This window comes from Papio anubis, chromosome 1, assembly GCF_008728515.1.
Source record: "Papio anubis isolate 15944 chromosome 1, Panubis1.0, whole genome shotgun sequence".
NCBI lineage: Eukaryota > Metazoa > Chordata > Mammalia > Primates > Cercopithecidae > Papio > Papio anubis.
The window spans coordinates 156409795-156427957 of NC_044976.1; the positions used below are offsets into that span (position 1 = coordinate 156409795).

An 18163-nucleotide genomic window follows, 5' to 3' on the forward strand; every position below is an offset into this window, starting at 1 on the left:
GGGCCAGGGTGGGGCCTTCCCACACCCTCTAATCATACCAGAGTGGATGACAGTGGCTGTGCGTGGAAGCCACCTCCTTTTTAATCTTACAGCTGACAAGCAGAGAGGGTAGCCCTGGTATCGCTTTCATCTTTAGCCTCACCCCTGGGGGAGGGTGACAGAGAGGCCAGGTAAACCCAGTGGAGCCCAAATCTTGCTCCTCTCCTAACCTGGAGCTCCTCACTGGCCTGACCATCCAGTACTGAGGACCCCTCTGGTGGTCAGAACACAGGTCCCAGATCTGTCTTTCCTGTCTTTTTTTTTTTTTTTTTTTTTTTTTGAGACAGTCTTGCTCTGTCGCCAGGCTGGAGTGCAGTGGTGCAATCTCAACTCACTGCAACCTGCACCTCCCAGGTTCAAGTGATTCTCCTGCCTCAGTCTCCACAGTAGCTGAGACTAAAGGCACGCACCACCACGCCTAGCTCATTTTTGTATTTTTAGTAGAGATGGGGTTTCGCCATGTTGGCCAGGCTGGTCCTGAACTCCTGACCTCAGGTGGATCCGCCCTCCTCGGTCTCCCAACCTGCTGGGATTACAGGCGTAAACCACTGCGCCCAGCCCCGGACCTGTCTTCACTCCCCACCACCCTGACTCCATAAGCCTCCCCTCTACCAAGCTGGGAGCCTGCCCTTGAGTCGGCTTTGCACGCAGACACCATTTTAGGTATTCCCACAGCCCCCAGGGCCTGGTCACTCATTAGCCATGTCAGTCTCTCCATCCTAAGTTCTTTATCTGTGTAGATATGGGGACACTAGGACCAGAGAGGTGATGTTACCAGCTCAGTGTCACACAGCACATCTGAGCATCAGTCCCCAAATCCCCAGAATGCCAGATGGTTCCAGCTCTTCCCCACGGGAATGCTTTTTCTTTCCCTTCTTTCTCAAAGCTTCCCTCTGGCTTCCCTTCTGATTTCAGTGGGTTGTTCCCACCCCAGGGGCACCTGCATTTTATTGTTTTGTTGTTGTTGTGTGTTTCCCTTCCCTTTGGCTTCCCCCGCCTGCTTTTTCTCTTTTTTAAGACAAAGTATTACTCTGTCACCCAGGCTGGAGTACAGTGGTGCAATCTTGGCTCACTGCAACCTCTGCCTCCAGGGTTCAAGCAATTCTCCTGCCTCAGCGTCCCGAGTAGCTGGGACTACAGGTGTGCGCCACCATGCCCCGCTAATTTTTGTATTTTTAGTAGAGACAGGGTTTCACTATGTTGGCCAGGCTGGTCTTGAACTCCTGACCTCGTGATCCACCTGCCTCGACCTTCCAAAGTGCTGGGATTACAGGCGCGAGCCACTGCACCCAGTCGCCTTTGGCTTTCAAGCATGGACAGCCCCTTTGAGGCCCCCAGGCCCTAGAGTTCTGGGGTGGAGTCTCCTTCCTGCTCTGAAAGCCATCCTCATTCTTCTTCTCGCTGCCACAGACTGAGAAGCCCCTTCCTCAGGTATCTTGCCCTCTGGGTTATGGGCCAGGCAGTGCTGATGCCTGAAATCACTGCATAGCTACTCACACCATGGATACCCTGTCTCCCACTCCAACCCCAGGACGTGACCAAAGCCATCCTGCTATAGAACACGGTCCCTTTTGCCTCTTATGCTTCCTCCAATGCTTGGAGAAACCTCCCCTAGCTCCCATCAGAAGGAAGCTCTACATCTTGAAACCTCCCCATCCCCGCCAGGCCCTATGGCAGCATTGATCTCTGCCTGCCTCTGTACTAACGGGGTGTGTGTGTGTGTGTCTGTCTGTCTGTCTGTCTGTCCCCACTAGCTCGTGAGCTCCATGACAGCAGAAACCACATCTTGCTCCTCTGTGTCTCCACTGCCTGTCACAGAGCCGGAGTTCAAAACCAAGTTTCTTGAATTTAATTGAACCTAAAGCTGGGTGGTTTGGGGGTCACAAACCTGGACTCCATGGCTACCAAACCATGATAAGAGCTTTAAGAACAACAGAGGAGAAAATGAAGAAGAAGGAAGGGAACCCCTCCTTGGCCCCTTCCTCTTCAGCAGCCGGATTCCTATCTCTCAGGTCTTCCCACCCTTGGCCTGGCTGGGCCACACTTGGCTGAGAAGCTAAAGTGGAGGAGGCCGGTCAGAGAGACATCAGGTCTGTGTTGGTGACTTGTCTCTTGCATGAGTTCACTTAATGACCAATTTCATGGGAAATCCTCTCTTCTCCGTCTCCACCCTCAGTATGGGTGACTGGGGCTGACCCAAACTAGAAAAAGGACAGAGGGACCCCAATTAAGTAATAGCTGGAGACAGCGCCAGGTAGGAGTGGATGGTCTCTTACCTAGGGTGGTATGGAGAGGACTCAGTCTTCCTACAGGAAAGCAAGGAACAGAACTCCAGACCAGCCAGAGAGACACTCAGATCTTTCTAAAGTGTTTACTTGAGACTTATCTTCAGAGAGCTGAGATTACAGTAAGTAAAACCAAAGTGGCCAGGCACACAGGCTCATGCCTGTAATCCCAGCACTTTGGGAGGCTGAGGCAGGTGGATGACCTGAGGTCAGGAGTTCGAGACCAGCCTGGACAACATGGTAAAATCCAGTCTCTACTAAAAATACAAAAATTAAGCTGGGCACAGTGGCTCGAGCCTGTAATCCCAGCACTTTGGGAGGCTGAGGTGGTCAGATCACCTGAGGTAGGGAGTTCGAGACCAGCCTGACCGACATGGAGAAACCCCATGGAGAAACTCTACTAAAAATACCAAATTAGCCGGGTGTGGTGGCTCATGCCTGTAATCCCAGCTACTTGGGAGGCTGAGGCAGGAGAATCACTTGAACCTGGGAGGTGGAGGTTGCGGTGAGCCGAGATCATTCCATTTCATTCCAGCCTGGGCAACAAGAGCAGAACTCCGTCTCAAAAAACAAAACAAACAAACAAAAAAACAAATTAGCTGGATATGGTGGCACACACCTGTAGTCCCAGCTGCTCAGGAGGCTGAGGTAGAAGAGTCGCTTGAACCCAGGAGGTGGAGGTTGCAGTGAGCCGAGATTGTGCCATTGCCCTCCAGCCTGGGTGACAGAGCAAGACTTTGTCTCAAAAAAAAAACAAAAAAAACAAAAAACAAAAAAACAAAAAACAAAAAATAAGAATAATCAAAGTAAGGCAATAAGAGATGGATAAAAGACTACAAATAGGGTACAGTGTACACTGCTTGGGTGACGGGTGTACCAAAATCTCACAAATCACCACTAAAGAACTTACTCATGTAACCAAACACCACCTGTTCCCCAATAACCTATGGGAATAAAAATGATAAAAACTACTTAATGCCAGATACATGCTGAGAAAATTAAACTGAAATAATTTGTTTCACTTAAAAATAAAACAAAACAAAAAAACAAAGTAAGGGCAACAAGAGAAGCTCAGGCTGAGGCTGGCAGGGAGCAGAGACTGGGCACCCAGACCTCTCAGAATCACCTCTGGTGCTTTTGTTATCAGAGCCAGCTTTGTGGATGGTTGCCTGGAGGCAGGCGCATGGCTGAGGTGGCACTGCTGGGCCTGGGATACTTCATCTGGACAGTCAGCCTTGGGGTATGGGGGTACCAAGGCGGGAGTACTCTCCTGGGAGGCCCCGTGTCTGGGAGGCAGCACTGCTGTCACCACCCCGACTGCTCTTCTGGCTGCCTGGGTGACTCAGGACCTGCCAGCAGGCCCGAATGTGCTGGGACAAGTCTCAGCCTCCCCTCCTTCCCCACATGCCTCCCCGTGGCCTAGTGGGGACTAAGCTTCCCCCTTCCATCTGCATCTGGAGGTTGGCTGCAAGCTGTCAGGCCCGTGGGCCACTGCTGGCTGCTTCCCCAAGCCCTGCCCAGCCCTGTCCCTGGGCAGATCAGAGCCCTCCCTGGGGCCCCAGATGACTGGCAGCATTCTAACAGGTCATTCCCCTAGGGTGAGATCCTGGGGTGCCGTGGGGCAGGCACTCATACTTGACACCTACGAGCCTCACTGGTGTCCTAACAGTTGGGCAGCACGGATATGATTATCCCCATGTTTCAGTTGGAGAAACTGAGAGCCACAACCTCCACAGTCTCAACTCAAAAGCAGGCCTCTTGATTCCTGCTCTCCTTCCTAGACCCCACACCCAGGACCACGGGCTGGAGGCGGGAGGGAACCACAGACTGATACACTTGTGGAGTTGGGGTGGAGGCAGCCATCTTGGGTCAAATAGGCCGAATCCAGTCCTCTCTCAAACTGGGGCTTGGCCTCTTGGGACTGGACCAGCTTTGTCTACCAGACCGAGGGAGGGGAGAGGTTGCTGGGAATAAGCAGGTTCTGGGTTCCCAGGGAAGAGGAACCCTGAGGACCTCTATTAGGCCTTCCAGTGTCAGAGGCTGAGGCTCACTTAGCCACCCTTGGTCTTGTATGTTCCTGTGGGGTCGGCTTTAGACTTCTCTGAACAGTTCTCCTGCACCTTAACATCTCACAGGGTCAGGAATGAGGAACAGTAATAAATCTCGGGTTAATCCATTATGTTCTAGGCCTTGTGCTTAAGTCTTGATCTGCAGAATGTCAAGTCTCCTGCACTCAAGCCTGTGAACCACTTTCATGTCACCTCCATTCCTCCTGGAAGATGAGGATATTGGGCTGAGAACAGCTGGAACCCTGTCCAAGGTGAGTAGCAGCAGTAGGGTTTGAGCCTAGGTCTGCTGGCTCTTTAATATTGGGATCCAGACTTGACTTAAGGGCCCTGGCTTTGAAGGGGAAATTGAGCCTGCCACGAAGATCCCTCCAGGTGCCCTGGCTACAGCTCCCCTCCTCTCCCACCCTGTGGCCCCAAGTCTTTCCTCCTCCCTTCCCTCCCTCCATAGCTCAGAACCATTCCAGAGTAACCTGGGCTGGCAAGGGTTAAGTCACCTCCTGCTGGCCTGTGCTGTCTGCCTGCTTTGCTGTTTGCCAGCGCTGCACCTGTTGTAGCCCTACAGTTTTGATGAGGTTGGCAGGGAGTGCCAACTCGTACGGGCATGGTAAACATGCCACCTGCCTGCTCAGTGCTGCCAGAGCAGTAATGTGCCAATTCCAGCACGAATTCTTAGCTACTGCCTCCCTAGTGGACCCAGGCTGAGGGGGGCATACCAGCCTGGCTGAGACCTCCAGACCCTCAGGTGAGGGGCTGGGGCCTGCATGACAGATGCTCTGGAAAGGACCTGCCTGTTGGCCCTGCATTCTGAAGGAGAATGGTCCCCAACAGAGGAGGCAATCCCAGTGAAGGAGGCCAGGTTGAAGTGGGGACAATGTACTCCCTTTTTCTTTCTTTTTTTTTAAATTTGAGACAGAGTTTCACTCTTGTTGCCCAGGCTGGAGTGCAATGGCACAACCTTGGCTCACTGCAACCTCTGCCTCCCAGGTTAAAATGATTCTCCTGCCTCAGCCTCCCCAAGTAGCTGTGATTATAGGCATGTGCCACCATGCCCAGCTAATTTTGTATTTTTAGTAGAGATGGGGTTTCACCATGTTGGTCAGGCTGGTCTCAAACTCCTGACCTCAAGTGATCCACCCACCTCGGCCTCCCAAAGTGCTGGGATTACAGGGGTAACCCACCATGCTGGGCTGCACTCCCTTTTTTCCAAAGGGCGAGAAGGCTCAAACACAAACAAGGAAGCATCAGTGACCATCAGTGTTCCGGATGGGCAGGGTTTTATTAGACAAGTTGTCATGATAAGGCAAACACAGGCTGGTGTTCTGTCCTTTTTGCAGATGACCCTATGTAGCTGGGGCTGGTCTTCCCCCACCTCCTCTGTTCGCTGTCAGTCTCAGGATCAGCTGAGCATGCCCGCCACCCTCCCTCCCTTTTTCCTCCTCCCTTTCAGTGTGGGCTGTGGTTGGCGGTGACATTTAATTCAGGGAAGGCACCTGACCTTGGGGAGGAATGTGGGAAATGTCTGCAGACTGGGGCAGTCACCCCCCACCTGGAGCCCAGGAATGTGGGCTCTAGGCCACCTGCAGCCCTCAAGGGAGGTGAGTACAGGGTCCAGGAATGACACTGTTGGAAGACACTGGGAAGGTCACCTAGTGAAACTCCTACATTGTACAGAGGGTGAGGATGAGCCACCAATGCCCACCCCCGTGGCACCAGCACAGCCTTCTCTCCAATCTGGTGATGGCACTGTCCCTGACTCTTGGTGTCTCCTCAAGCCGGAGGCCACAAGTACAGCGGCAACTTTTGATTTGTCAGACCCACAGAACTGCAGAAAGTCCAAGCCCTTCGAAGTGAGCTGCCGTACATCCTCTATCACTGATGTGGAGACTGAGGTGCAGACAGATGTGAATTGGCTGCCATCTACTCACTATGGGCCAGGACCCAGGTCTCTGGCATGGGTGCATTTCCCACCATCCCTCCTGTTCCTGATGCTGGAAGTCAGCATCTCCTCTTCATCCCAGCAGGGAGATTCAGGTGGCCTCTCCAAAACTCCCACAGGATTACTGCTGGGAGTGCAGTGCCTTCTGGGGTGCCCATCTGTGTGAACTGCCGGGGGTGGGCGCTGCAGCCACAGAGGGCCTGGTCACTACACTCAAGCCCACGCTCCAGCACCTGGAGAGCAGGTGCTCTGTGCTCTGGCTGACTGCTGAGAAAACCAAGCTAACTCCAGCAGCTGCCTTCTTTGGGGCTGCACCGGGAGAAAGGGTTAGAGTAAGGACTCTGCTGCCCTCTCGTGGCCCCACTTGGGCATTGCTGCTTGTCATTCAGGCTGCTGGCAGCTCAACTGCTCTGAGCTATGGAAATCTCTCTCCTAATTGCCCTGCCATGGACTCCAAAAGGCCTGGATGGGGTGTATATCATTCCTCCTATCACACCACTTAGGCCATGCCTTGTTCCTTGTTGGATCCTGGAGGAAGAGGGCCTCAGGTCAACAGATGACGCCCAGCCTGTTACCCAGAATGCTTGGGTGTGGGGAGACACCTGGTGGTTCCCACAGACACAACCTAATCAACCAACACCAGACAGGATGGTTTGAAAATTTAGAGGATATTTATTTCTCAGGAAGGTGCACAACAGCTGGCAGGCACTGCTTTCCCTGCTCTAGGGGATTCCTCTCTCCTTTTCCAAGAAATCCCCTCTCTTCTTGGAAGTGCCCATGGGAGGCTGGGATGTGAAAAGAAACCATACACAACACTCCAGAGCCTTAAAAAAATAAAGCAACGACCTCCTCCACATGAATACACACTTACAAAATAAATAGACAGATAAAAGAGAGGCCACGCGCCTCCCATCCCGGCTGTAGGGCTGCTTGGGGAGAGAAGGGCTGGGTGGCTCGGTCCCACTTCTCCCAGCCAGGATGATCCAGAGGCTAAATGGAATGGAAGGGCCCTGGCCTCAGAGAGAGGACGGGGTAGGACCTCTCCCGGTGCTCAGCAGGGAAGACGCTGGGAGCATGGGTAGGGAACAAAAGAACAAATAAATAAATAAATAGAACCCAACAGCACTCCCAGAGGCCTAAGGGCTTAGGGTGAGGCTCAGGGGGGCCCTGGGGCCTGTTTCCCTGAAAATAGCAGATCCAGTACAGGCAGAAAGGACAGCAGGGAAAACACAAGCCACACCCACCTGGCCTGCAGAGCCCAGCCCCAGAAGGAGGCCACAAATCAGCTCTACAGGGAGGAGGGGTGGGGTGGGGGATGCTGAGCTCCACACTAGCTGCTCTGAGCCTGCTCTCTGGCCCTAGAGGTGCCCGAAGGCTAGGGACCCTCCCATCCCTGTGTTCTCTGAGGCCAACAGAGCCTCCTCCCTCACTCTCCAGCCTTCATCCTCACCATCTCCACCAGAGGAAACCGTAGCTATCTCTGAGGTGGGCTCTTTCCTAGGAAAGTTGAGGCAGAGCCCTCTCCTCTTATTCTTAATGGCCTTCCTGACCCGGGGCATCCTGAGGGTCAGCTGGGAGAAGTCAAAACAATCCAATCCCATGTCCACCTCTGCTCCACTTGGCCACAGGTGCCCCCACTACATCCAGCCAGGGCTGCATTCTAAGCTCCCTTCAGGCCAACAGGGAGAAGGTGTCAGACAGAAGCAAGTACAGAGAAGGGGGCAGGAGCTGCTGGAATGGACAGTTTGGGCAGGAGGCCAAACTGGACACATGAAGAAGTCCAAGGGTCCCTCCTGGAGCAGAGTGGCCAGCTGGGGGCCGGAGAGCACAGGGTTGGCATGGCTGGCCACTCAGCTGGGCAGCAACACGTGCTCCAGGAGGTAGGTGAGGGAGTCCCAGTGCTTCCAGAGGAGGAACAGGACAAGGACCAGGAGGGCAGTGCTGGTGATGCGCAGGCGTGTCTTCATGAGGGGCGTGATGAAGTTGGCAACAGTGGACACGAACACCAGCAGCACGGCCATGAGCGCCAGGATCACGTTGATGAACTTGCCCAGCAGCGCCCGCGCGTTGGCGTTCTCCACGCCCTCCAGCTGCACCACCTGCTGCTGTTGCTGTTGCAGCTCCAGCTTGGTGACCCGGGTCAGGCAGGACTCCACGGCCTCCTGTGGGGGCAGAGGGGCTGGCATGTGGGCGCTCAGGTTGGGCAGGACCCCTAGCCTGAAAACCTACCTACCCCACTGGGAAGGTGCCTGTAACGAAGCCTCCTCTCCAAAGGCCAGGAGGAGTGGAGGTTGACTAGCTGTAACTCGGGTCAGAGCCCTTTAAGGATGACTCTTTGGGGAGGATGCTAGGAAATGAGAGTCTTGATTACTAGGGATGGAGAGGAGCTGGCCCAATCCCAGCTAGCTCCCTCTTGAGGCAGGCTGGAGGCTGGGAACTCCAACTACTCATTTGCAAGGCTGCCATCAAAGAGGTAGGGGCCTGGCGGCCCTTGCCCTGTGGGCTTGCCTCTGCACAGTGCATGCTCTCAGCTTCAGGCCTGTCTTGCTCATCTACACTTGGCCCCCGCTATGCTGCCCTCTTCGTCCACGTGCCTATCTGCCCCAGCCAACAGGCCAGGCTGTATCTATCATGCCCCACGAGACAAGAATCCTAAACCTCTGGCTGCTGCCAGCTCTCCCAGCACATGTGGGGCCTCCCACGGTTGCCCTGGCCATACCTGGATGTCCCGCGCCCTCTCATAGGACTGGTAGGCCACCTTCTCCTCCATACTGGCCAACTCCTGCTTCAGGTTCGTCATCTCATTCTGGTGAAGCTCAGTCAGGTCGTTGAGCTGCTCCTCCAGCCGCTCATACCTGGCGGAGGGAGAGAGAGTGACACCAGTCCTGGCTCCCCGAGCCTCCCTTCTCTCCCATGGTTGATTCATTCATTCTCTCAATAAACAATGACTCAGCCCACCCCACATGTCCAGCTCTGCTCTGTTCTAATTTTAACAGCAACAACAATGAAGCTACTCTTTACACAGCACTTAGGTGCAGGCACTGTGCTAAGCGTCTTACCTACATGACCTCATAGGATCCTCCCCGCAATCCCGTGAGATAGGTGCCAGTGTCATCTCCATTTTACAGAGGAGAAGACTGAGGCGTGGAGGCTGAGGAGCTGCCTAGGATCACACAGCTCATGAAGGGAGGAGTTAAGGATTGGCTGACTTCAACCTGGGCTCTTAAGCCCTGGGCTCAGATGCTCTCTGGGTACCAGGGACACATGGGTGTGGAGGACACAATCCCCACTCTGAAGGCACAAAATAGTGTAAGATGAATATTATGTGAGGAGTGGATAGTTTTTAGGTGGGGCTCCCCTTCAATCTTCCAAACCTTCTTCGTATATACGGAGAAGAAAAAGAGAAAGTGCTAGCTAAGGAGAAGATCCCTCCGTGAGCCCAGGGAGCGAGCGGCAAGTACTGCAGAGGCACACAGCAAAGGGCAGCAAAGGGCAGCACAGGGCCGAAGGGAGACACAGAAGGAGAGGCCGAGAGACGCCAGCTCCATTGCAGGCTGGCCCCAGGAGCTCCGACTGGAGGTTCAAGTTTCCCAAGTTACACAGTCACATGCTTCAACTTTACAGGTCTGGACTCATTATATCTTTACGACCCTATGAAGAAGGGATTAATGTCATCCCTGACTTGAGGTCAGGAGATCGAGACCAGCCTGACCAACATGGTGAAACCCTGTCTCTACTAAAAATACAAAAAAATTAGCCGGGTGTGGTGGTGCGGGCCTGTAATCCCAGCTACTCAGGAGGCTGAGGCAGGAGAATTGCTTGAACCCAGGAGGCGGAGGTTACAGTGAGCTGAGATCGTGCCACTGCACTCCAGCCTGGGCAACAGACAGACTCTGTCTCCAAAAAAAAAAAAGAAGAAAAAAAAGAAGCCTCCTTAGGGCCTCATGCTGGCCCCTTCCAGCCACCAGGAAACTGCAGATGCTCCTCTGACTGCCTCCACACCCTGGGTCTGAAACCCAGTGCTCCTTGCCTCATCCCAGGTCCAGCTGGACTGCAGGAGGGGCTGGCTGGGCAGGCACCTACCTGTAGCGCTCCTCCTGCAGGCACTGGGTCATGTAGGTGTAGTCCCTCTGCAGCTGAGTCTTCAGGTCTTCCATGGAGTCCTCCAGGTGAGACTGTCCCTCCTTGATCTCCCGTAGCTCTTCCAGCAGAGCATCCAGGTTTCCAGCAGCACCATACAGTGCACTGGACTTAGGGCTCCCCAGTGCTCCGCTGGGCCCAGCCCCCGAGTTGCTGCCTGCCCCGGCTGAGCTGGCGCTGGCACTGGAGCACTCGTCATCGCTGCCATACTTGGGGCTGGAGACGAGTGTGGCACTGCCGCTCAGTGCCCGGGCTGCCTCCTCGGGAGGCCCATCTTCCAGGGGGTCCTTCAGGTGAGCGATGTTGTCAGCACTGCCAAACTTGTTGCGGATGAGGCTGGCAAACTCCCGGGGCTTGGACACCACGGCGGTGTGGGTGGCCTGTGAGAGACCGGAGAGGCTGCCCTTGACGCCCTCCACCACGCCGCCCCCAAAGCCACTGATGCCTGCGCGCACGTTGGCGCCCACATCCTTCAGCCCCTGCTGCATGTCCCGCAGCACGTCCTTGGGCTGCCGCGAGGGCCCGTTCTGCTCGATCTCCTTCAGGCGACGGCGGTAGTGCTCCAGCTTCTTGTGCAGCTGGGCGATGGTCTGGGCTGACTTCTGGTTCTTCTTCTCGAACACCTGCTTGATGCGCGACACCTGCTGCTTGTCTGCGTTGTTGGCCAGTTTCAGGTACTCTGCCACGTTGTCGTCGCGAGCCTCCTGCTCGATCTTGATCTGCTCGGTGATCTTCAGGATCTTCTGGTGCAGGTGGTCAATGGCGGCCTTGGTCCGCTGGGGGTCCGGTGCCCCGTCGGGCACATCCAGGCTGATGGGGCCGTCAGTGTCACCATGGCCGGCGGGGAGGCTCAGGGCCACCAAGTCTCCCTTGTCGACCTGCGGAAAGAGGCAGGCAGAGGAAGCATGGGTAAACCCTGAGACCATAGGAGTGCCCCTGGATGCCTGGATGCAGGAGTCCAAAAGAAGACAACCACCACAAGAACAGTATTCCCTGACAGCCACTTACACAGGGCTCTCACATCTGCACTCTACCCAGTCACCACAGCATCCCTAAAATGCAGTCTAGGCAGAGCTGCTCCTCTTTTGGTCCAGGAAGGTCAAGCAAGTTGTTCAGGGACACACGGCCAGGAAAGGACAGAACTTCCAGCCCAGAACTCTTTTGTTTGTTTGTTCATCTATTTATTTGAGACAGAGTCTCGCTCTGTTGCCCCGGCTGGACTGCAGTAGCATGATCTCAGCTCACTGCACCCTCCACCTCCCTGGTTCAAGGGATTCTCCCGCCTCAGCCTCCTGAGAAGCTGGTATTACAGGCGCCCACCACCATGCCTGGCTAATTTTTGTATTTTTAGTAGAGATGGGGTTTCACCGTGTTGGCCAGGCTGGTCTCGAACTCCTGACCTCAAGTCATCTGCCTGCCTTGGCCTCCCAAAGTTCTGGGATTACAGGTGTGAACCACTGCGCCTAGCCCCGGCCCAGAACTCTTAAAGCTCCAGTACATGGACAGGGCAGGTCTGAGGCCTCATTAGAGTCATGGGGTTAGATTTCTGAGAAATGAGACAATTTTTCTCTCTGGACTCAACTGCCTCATAAGGCCTCTCCCAGGCCTCTCCCTCAGGGCTGACCAAAGCCTACACTTGGTGTCCTGCCTGCCTGCCCTCACCACCCCATCTTCACTAACACAGCTCGGTGGGCTACCCTGCCTCTGCTGACACCTCTCCCGGGCCCTCCATTACCTTATGGCTCTCCAGAGTCATTGGTAACCTTTTCCGCTTCATAATGGTAGGAGCCCCCAGTCCTTCCTAGTCCCCGAGAATTGGGAGAGGAGCATGCCCCACCCCCACCCTGCTGGCCGGGTCCCGATGACTAAAGCCCCAGAAGGAGCTCACAGGCCAAGGGAAGCAGAGACCAGTTTGGGGGCCTGAGGCTACCAGCCACCCAGCTTTGCAGAGGGTGAATGCGTAGGAAGGAAATGACAGCCCCCTTTACTCCCCACCAGGCGGGCAGGCTTCCTGAGTGCATCAGGGTGGCACCAAAGTTGGAGAGACAAGGAAAGGAGAAGAGAGACTAAGAAAGGATGAGGGGGAGGGAGAGAAAGGAAGGAAAAGGTCGCAGGAGATAGGAAAGATGGGAAATGTAAGGTGGGCTGAAAGTGGGGAGGCCTGAGCCCCGCTCCCCTGGCTCCTGGTTCCCCTCAGCCTGTTGGAGGATCTTTCTGTCCACAGCTGAGTCCCCAGTGTCTTATCGCCATGCAACAACGGAAGCAGCAGGAAATGGCTCAACCCCATGTATTTTTACACATAGCACACCCCAAGCAAGGCTGGGTCAGATCATTCGCCCTTAGTATGTATGGGAGGGGGCAGGGGTGTGGTCAGATATATGTGGGGGAAGGGTTTAAACACAAAGAAAGTGGCCCAGTCTAACATGCACCGGAACTGGAAACAGTCCCTGCCAACAACAGGCATAAGTCACTTGGCTTGATTCTGCCAAGGTGCAAAGTTATTGGGAAACATGATTGAAAACAATAGCCCTGCCAAACTCAGGAGCCGGGGGAGGGTGGCTCCTCTGTGGGCTTCCACTGGGGCTTTTCCAGGTTACACTTCCCCCGGGGATGCTGGGGACAACCACAACCCCGTCCCTAATCTCTCCTGAAGTCAGGACTTCCCTCTTATGTTTGCTTTGGGTCTCCCCTCATTCCCTCTTGCCCTCCCAGCAGGTGCTCATACCTTCAGGACTCTGCTTCTCAGAATTTCTGACCTTTCATACCCACAGTCTCCCTTAAGTGATCTGCTCCAAGGTCAAACTGTCACTGTAGCCTGACTTAAAACCCTACCCTGCAATGAGGCTGCTTCCTCCTGCCTTGTTCCCTGCAGTGACAGCAAAAAGCCCATCTCTCCATTTTCCTGACCTTCAGTGTCCGCGCTGACAAAAGGGGGGTAATCATAGCTACTCTCAGGCCTTTTGTGAGGGCTATACAAGATGATGTCTGGCAAGCACTTGGCACAGTGCGAAGCATACAGAAGGTACTCATTAAATGCTGCGTCTGATTCTGGGCAGCGTAATCCCTTTTTTCCCCTGGGAGAAAAAATGCCTGCAATCAAGCTGGCCTAAATTTATTTCAGAGATTATACCAACAAATTTACTCCGTATTGCTAGAACTACATAAAATTAAGGGGGTTTTTTGTTTGTTTTTTGTCTTTTTTTGGGAGACAGGGTCTCACTCTGTCGCCCAGGCTGGAATGCAGTGGCACCATCTCAGCTCACTGCAACCTCTGCCTCCTGGGTTCAAGCGATTCTCCTGCCTCAGCCTCCCAAGTAGCTGGGATTACAAGCATGAGCCACCACGCCCAGCTATTTTTTATAGAAATGAGGTTTCGCCATGTTGGCCAGGCTGCTCTTGAACTCCTTATCTCAGGGGATCCGCCCGCCTCGGCCTCCCAAAGTGCTGGGATTACAGGCCTGAGTCACCGCGCCCGGCCCCAAATTAAGTTTTATAGGCAACACACGGCCTTTGATGTTATAGAATCTGGCTCTCTTATAAAGCTGCTGACCTTTCCACAGATGCCCAGCTCTCTATCACTCTCTTCCTGGGAGAAAGAATATCTAGAAAATGGGTTCTCAGTCTGGCTGCATCACTGCCATTTGCTCATCTTTGTAACAGGGAGAGAGTCTGTCCCACCTACTTAGAGGGAAAGTGGGAGGAGCTAATAAGCAATGGATGTGAAATGCTGTGAAAAGCAAAAGTGCTTTAGGACTATACCGGAGTGTAAAATAGCAAAGTCTCCCCCTGCCGTGGCTCCTTCCTGGCAGCTTGGCCCTCTACTCCCTTGATTTGGCATCTTTCTGGCTTACAAATGGAAAAGCAGAGTTCAAGCTGGCTGTGAAATCCCCATTAATGAGAGGAGAAGAGACACTCCTGGGAAAAACAGCTGGGGCCTGATGGTGGGTGCAGAGGCCCGGGCTGAAGCCCTGGCTCCCTCGCCCACCCCTCTTCTCTACCCTAGGACCCAGACTTGAGTCTAACAGTCCTGCAGCAGGACACCAGCTCCTTCCGTCCCTCCATGGAGGCCTGGACACCTCCTTAGTGACACGAAGGTCTGCAATGCCTGGATTGAGCGGGTCAGTCTCCAGTCACAGAGCATATCCCCATTTTATTCTCTTCCCTGTGGAGGACTCAGCTCCACTGGCTTCCAGAAAGGTGCATATTTTCCTGGTGGCCTCTGGGCTCTTCTCTTTTTCTCAAATTCTAAATGTTTTGGAAAAGGATAAGGATAACAATTATAGTTGGCCTTCTATATCTGAGAATTCCACATCCATGGATTCAACCAACCATGGATTAAAATAATAATAATACAAATTTTAAAATACAGGGGCCAGGCGCAGTGGCTCACACCTGCCAGCACTTTGGAAGGCCAAGGCGGGCAGATCACCTGAGGTTAGGAGTTCAAGACCAGCCTGGCCAACATGGTAAAACCCTGTCTCTACTAACAATACAAAAATTAGCTGGGTGTGGGATGTGGTGGCGGGCGCCTGTAGTCCCAGCTACTTGGGAGGCTGAGGCGGGAGAATGGCGTGAACCCAGGAGGCGGAGCTTGCAGTGAACCGAGATCGTGCCACTGCACTCCAGCCCGGGCGACAGAGTGAAACTCCATCTCAAAGAAAAAAAAAAATTAGCTGGGTGTGGTGGTGTGTTCCGGTTGTTCCAGCTACTCGGGAGGCTGAGGCAGAAGAAGCACTTGAACCTGGGAGGTGGAAGTTGCAGTGAGCCAAGATTGCACCACTGCACTCCAGCCTGGGTGACAGAGACTCTGTCTCAAAAACAAAAAACAAAAAAACAGTATAACAACTATTTTCTATTTTCATAGTATTTACATTGTACTAGGTATTGTAAGTAATCTAGAGATAACTTAAAGGAAGGATGTGTGTAGGTTCTATGCAAATACTACACCATTTACTGTATGAGACTTAAGCAATCTGGAGTTTTGGTATCTGCAGGGGGTCTTGGAACCAATCTCCTTCAGACACTAACATTTCTTGACATACGTCAGACTTGTCTCTAAGTGTTTACACCTATTAATTCATTTAATCCCAGTATTAACCTCACAAGAGGGTAGCACTATTATTTCCATTTTACAGGAGAGAAAACCAAGGCCTACAGATATAACTTGCCCAGGACTACACAACTAGTAAGTAAAGAACCTAGAATATAAATCCTGTCTGGCTCCAAAACTCAGGGCCTAACCTCACCTTGGAGGGCTGGGTAGCTCTGACAGACCCACAGCTTAAGATACCTTTGGCTAGGACAGCTGGCCCTCTGCCACCTTTTCAGGAAGCAAGAGAGTCTAATCAGTGGTTGTCAACCACAGCCCAGCCTCACTCCACAGCAATGAAATTGGAATTTCATACAGCTAAGACTGCAGGCTTTTTTTGTTTTTATGGTGAGACAGAATCACTCTGTTGTCCAGGCTGGAGTGCTGCAGTGCAGTAAGGCAATCACAGTTCACTGCAGCCTTGACCTCCCTAGGCTCAAGTGCTCCTCCCATCTCAGCCTCCCTAGCAGCAAGGACTACAGGTACATGCCACCACACTTGGCTAATTTGTGTTATTTTTTTGTAGAGACAGGGTTTTGCCATGTTGTCCAGGCTGGTCTCAAACTTCGGGGCTTAAGCGATCCTCTTGCCTTGGCCTCCTAAATTGCTGGGATTACAGGCCTGAGCCATGCTGCACTTGGCCAGACTGTTGGCTTTTACACCCCGAGAGAGCAAGGAAAAACAAAGGAGTTCTCCCCAGCCCCATCCTGCCTTCTCCACATCTGAGGGCGTGCAAATCCTTAGAAATGTCCAAATATTGGCCACAGCATTTAAAATCACCTCTGAAGACTTATCACGGTGACATCTCCAGCCTTCCTCACTGGAGATAACCCTTAATCTTACTGGTCTCCATGCAGACTTCCCTTGCCCACCCAGCCGCCTCTCGTGCTTAGGGGTATGTGCGTGTACCTGCATGCATGTGTGCAAACCTGAGAACAAGAGAAGAGGTTTGTGTGTGTTGTGGAAGGTGGTAGGAGGTGCTTGAGGGAACACTCTGTGGGAGATACCAAGATCCTGTTTGTGGTTTTTGCTTTTAAGGCTGGAACACCTTGGCAACCACATCCATCTGAATTAACTCCCTTCAATAACTCCCCCTGCCAACCGGAGACTTTTACTATGGACTCACCACGAGATCCTAATTGAGACTGAGCTCATCCCTGCTTGTAGCCTGGAGTTCAACCTCAGGAAAGCACCTAAGACCTTCTCCCCAACACCAGCCTCCTCCTTAGATCCCGCAGTCCCCACCCCACCCATCAGGGATGCAAAGAAGGACACAGGGAGGTAGGCAGTCTGCCTGGAGCCCCAGACTGCACTGACACTCCTCAAATCAAGGAAGGGGTAGCCTCCCTCTGGGGCAAACCTCACATTTATCTCACTCGGATCTGCCCTCTTCACACACAGGCTGACCAAACCCAGGAAAGGTTATTTCAGTTTGGAGAACAAGGGAAACATCCTGCATGCTAACAGGAAACAGCAGACATCCCCCCATCCTTCCCCTCCAGGATCTTTAGTCTCTACCCCTATCCCTGGAGGGAACCCAAGACCTCCAGATCCCGGAGAGGCTGTGCTGTCTAGTTACAACTCTGAGAAGCAGAGTTGGAGCTGGCTGGGAAATCCCCACGAAGGAGAGAAGAGACACTCCTGGGCCTGGTGTGTGGAGTGGCCTTGAGCTGAGATCCTGATCCTCTTGCCAGCCCCTCTTCTCTACCCCTGGGTCAAGATTCCAGCCTGGGAGTCCTGTAGCAGGACACCAGCTTTTTCCTACCCTTCACAGAGGTTTACAATGCCTGGGATCTGCTGTTGAGTCTTCAATCACAAAACATCACTTTGCTCTCCTTCCCCGTGGAGGGAGCTGGCGTGTCTGAGGAAGGCGGGGAGCTCTCCATGCCCTGCCTTCCGCGGCACACATACCCAGGGTGACAGCTCCCTTTCAGGACTTGATGGAGAGAGGGCAACCAAGGTAAACAGAGCCAAGAAACTGGCAGACAGGGAGAGGTACAAAGAGGGATTATGCTTTAACAAAGGAAAGAAAATTAGTGAACAAGAAAAAGATGAGAAAGCTGTTCAGAGTGCTGGAACAGGTCAGAGGGTGAGAAAAGGAAAAAGATTTGCCAAAAAGACCAGCAATGAGACAGCATACAGGGCCTGCGGAATGTAAAGGAAAGGGCTTTAAAGTTGGAGTTGGGCACTGATTTAGATCCTGGCTCTGTCACTTACCAGCTGAGAGCTATCACGATGAGGAGAGGAAACACTGAGTAAAGGGCATAAAGCAGGTGCTTAGAAACAAATACGAACAAATTAAGAGACACTTCACACCCTTAGAATGACTATAATTTTTTTTTTTTTTTTTTTTTTTGAGACAGGTTCTCACTCTGTGGCCTGGGCTGGAGTGCAATGGCATGATCATGGCTCATTGTAGCCTGGACGTCCCAGGCTTAAGCAATCCTCCCACCTCAGCCTCCTAAGTACCTGGGACCACAGGCATGAGTCACCGAGCCCAGACCCTAGTAATTTTTAAAAAGGAAGTAAGTGGGCTGCACACAGCGGCTCACACCTGTGGTCCCAGCACTTTTGGAGGCCAAAATGGGAAAATTGCTTGAGCCCA

At 53.2% G+C, this 18163-nt stretch overlaps 1 protein-coding gene and 1 long non-coding RNA gene across 7 annotated transcripts in view; one reads left to right on the plus strand and one right to left on the minus strand.

The window, feature by feature from the left end:
* Positions 1-4534: 4534 nt before the first annotated feature.
* LOC108582557 lies at positions 4535-7163 on the plus strand. Its single transcript, XR_001896171.3, has 2 exons — positions 4535-4644; positions 6206-7163. It is a non-coding gene; the product is annotated as an uncharacterized LOC108582557 (long non-coding RNA).
* TMCC2 (transmembrane and coiled-coil domain family 2) overlaps positions 6979-18163 on the minus strand; it is a 44218-nt gene continuing 33033 nt past the window's right edge. For all 6 annotated transcript variants that reach the window (XM_003893227.3, XM_009188958.3, XM_009188973.4 and 3 more), the window contains 3 exons: positions 10413-11347; positions 9049-9184; positions 6979-8491 (listed from right to left, as the gene is read on the minus strand). In XM_003893227.3, the coding sequence (XP_003893276.1) occupies positions 8180-8491; positions 9049-9184; positions 10413-11347 (1383 nt within the window). In that variant the 3' untranslated portion in view covers positions 6979-8179. The remainder of the gene's footprint in view (positions 8492-9048; positions 9185-10412; positions 11348-18163) is intronic.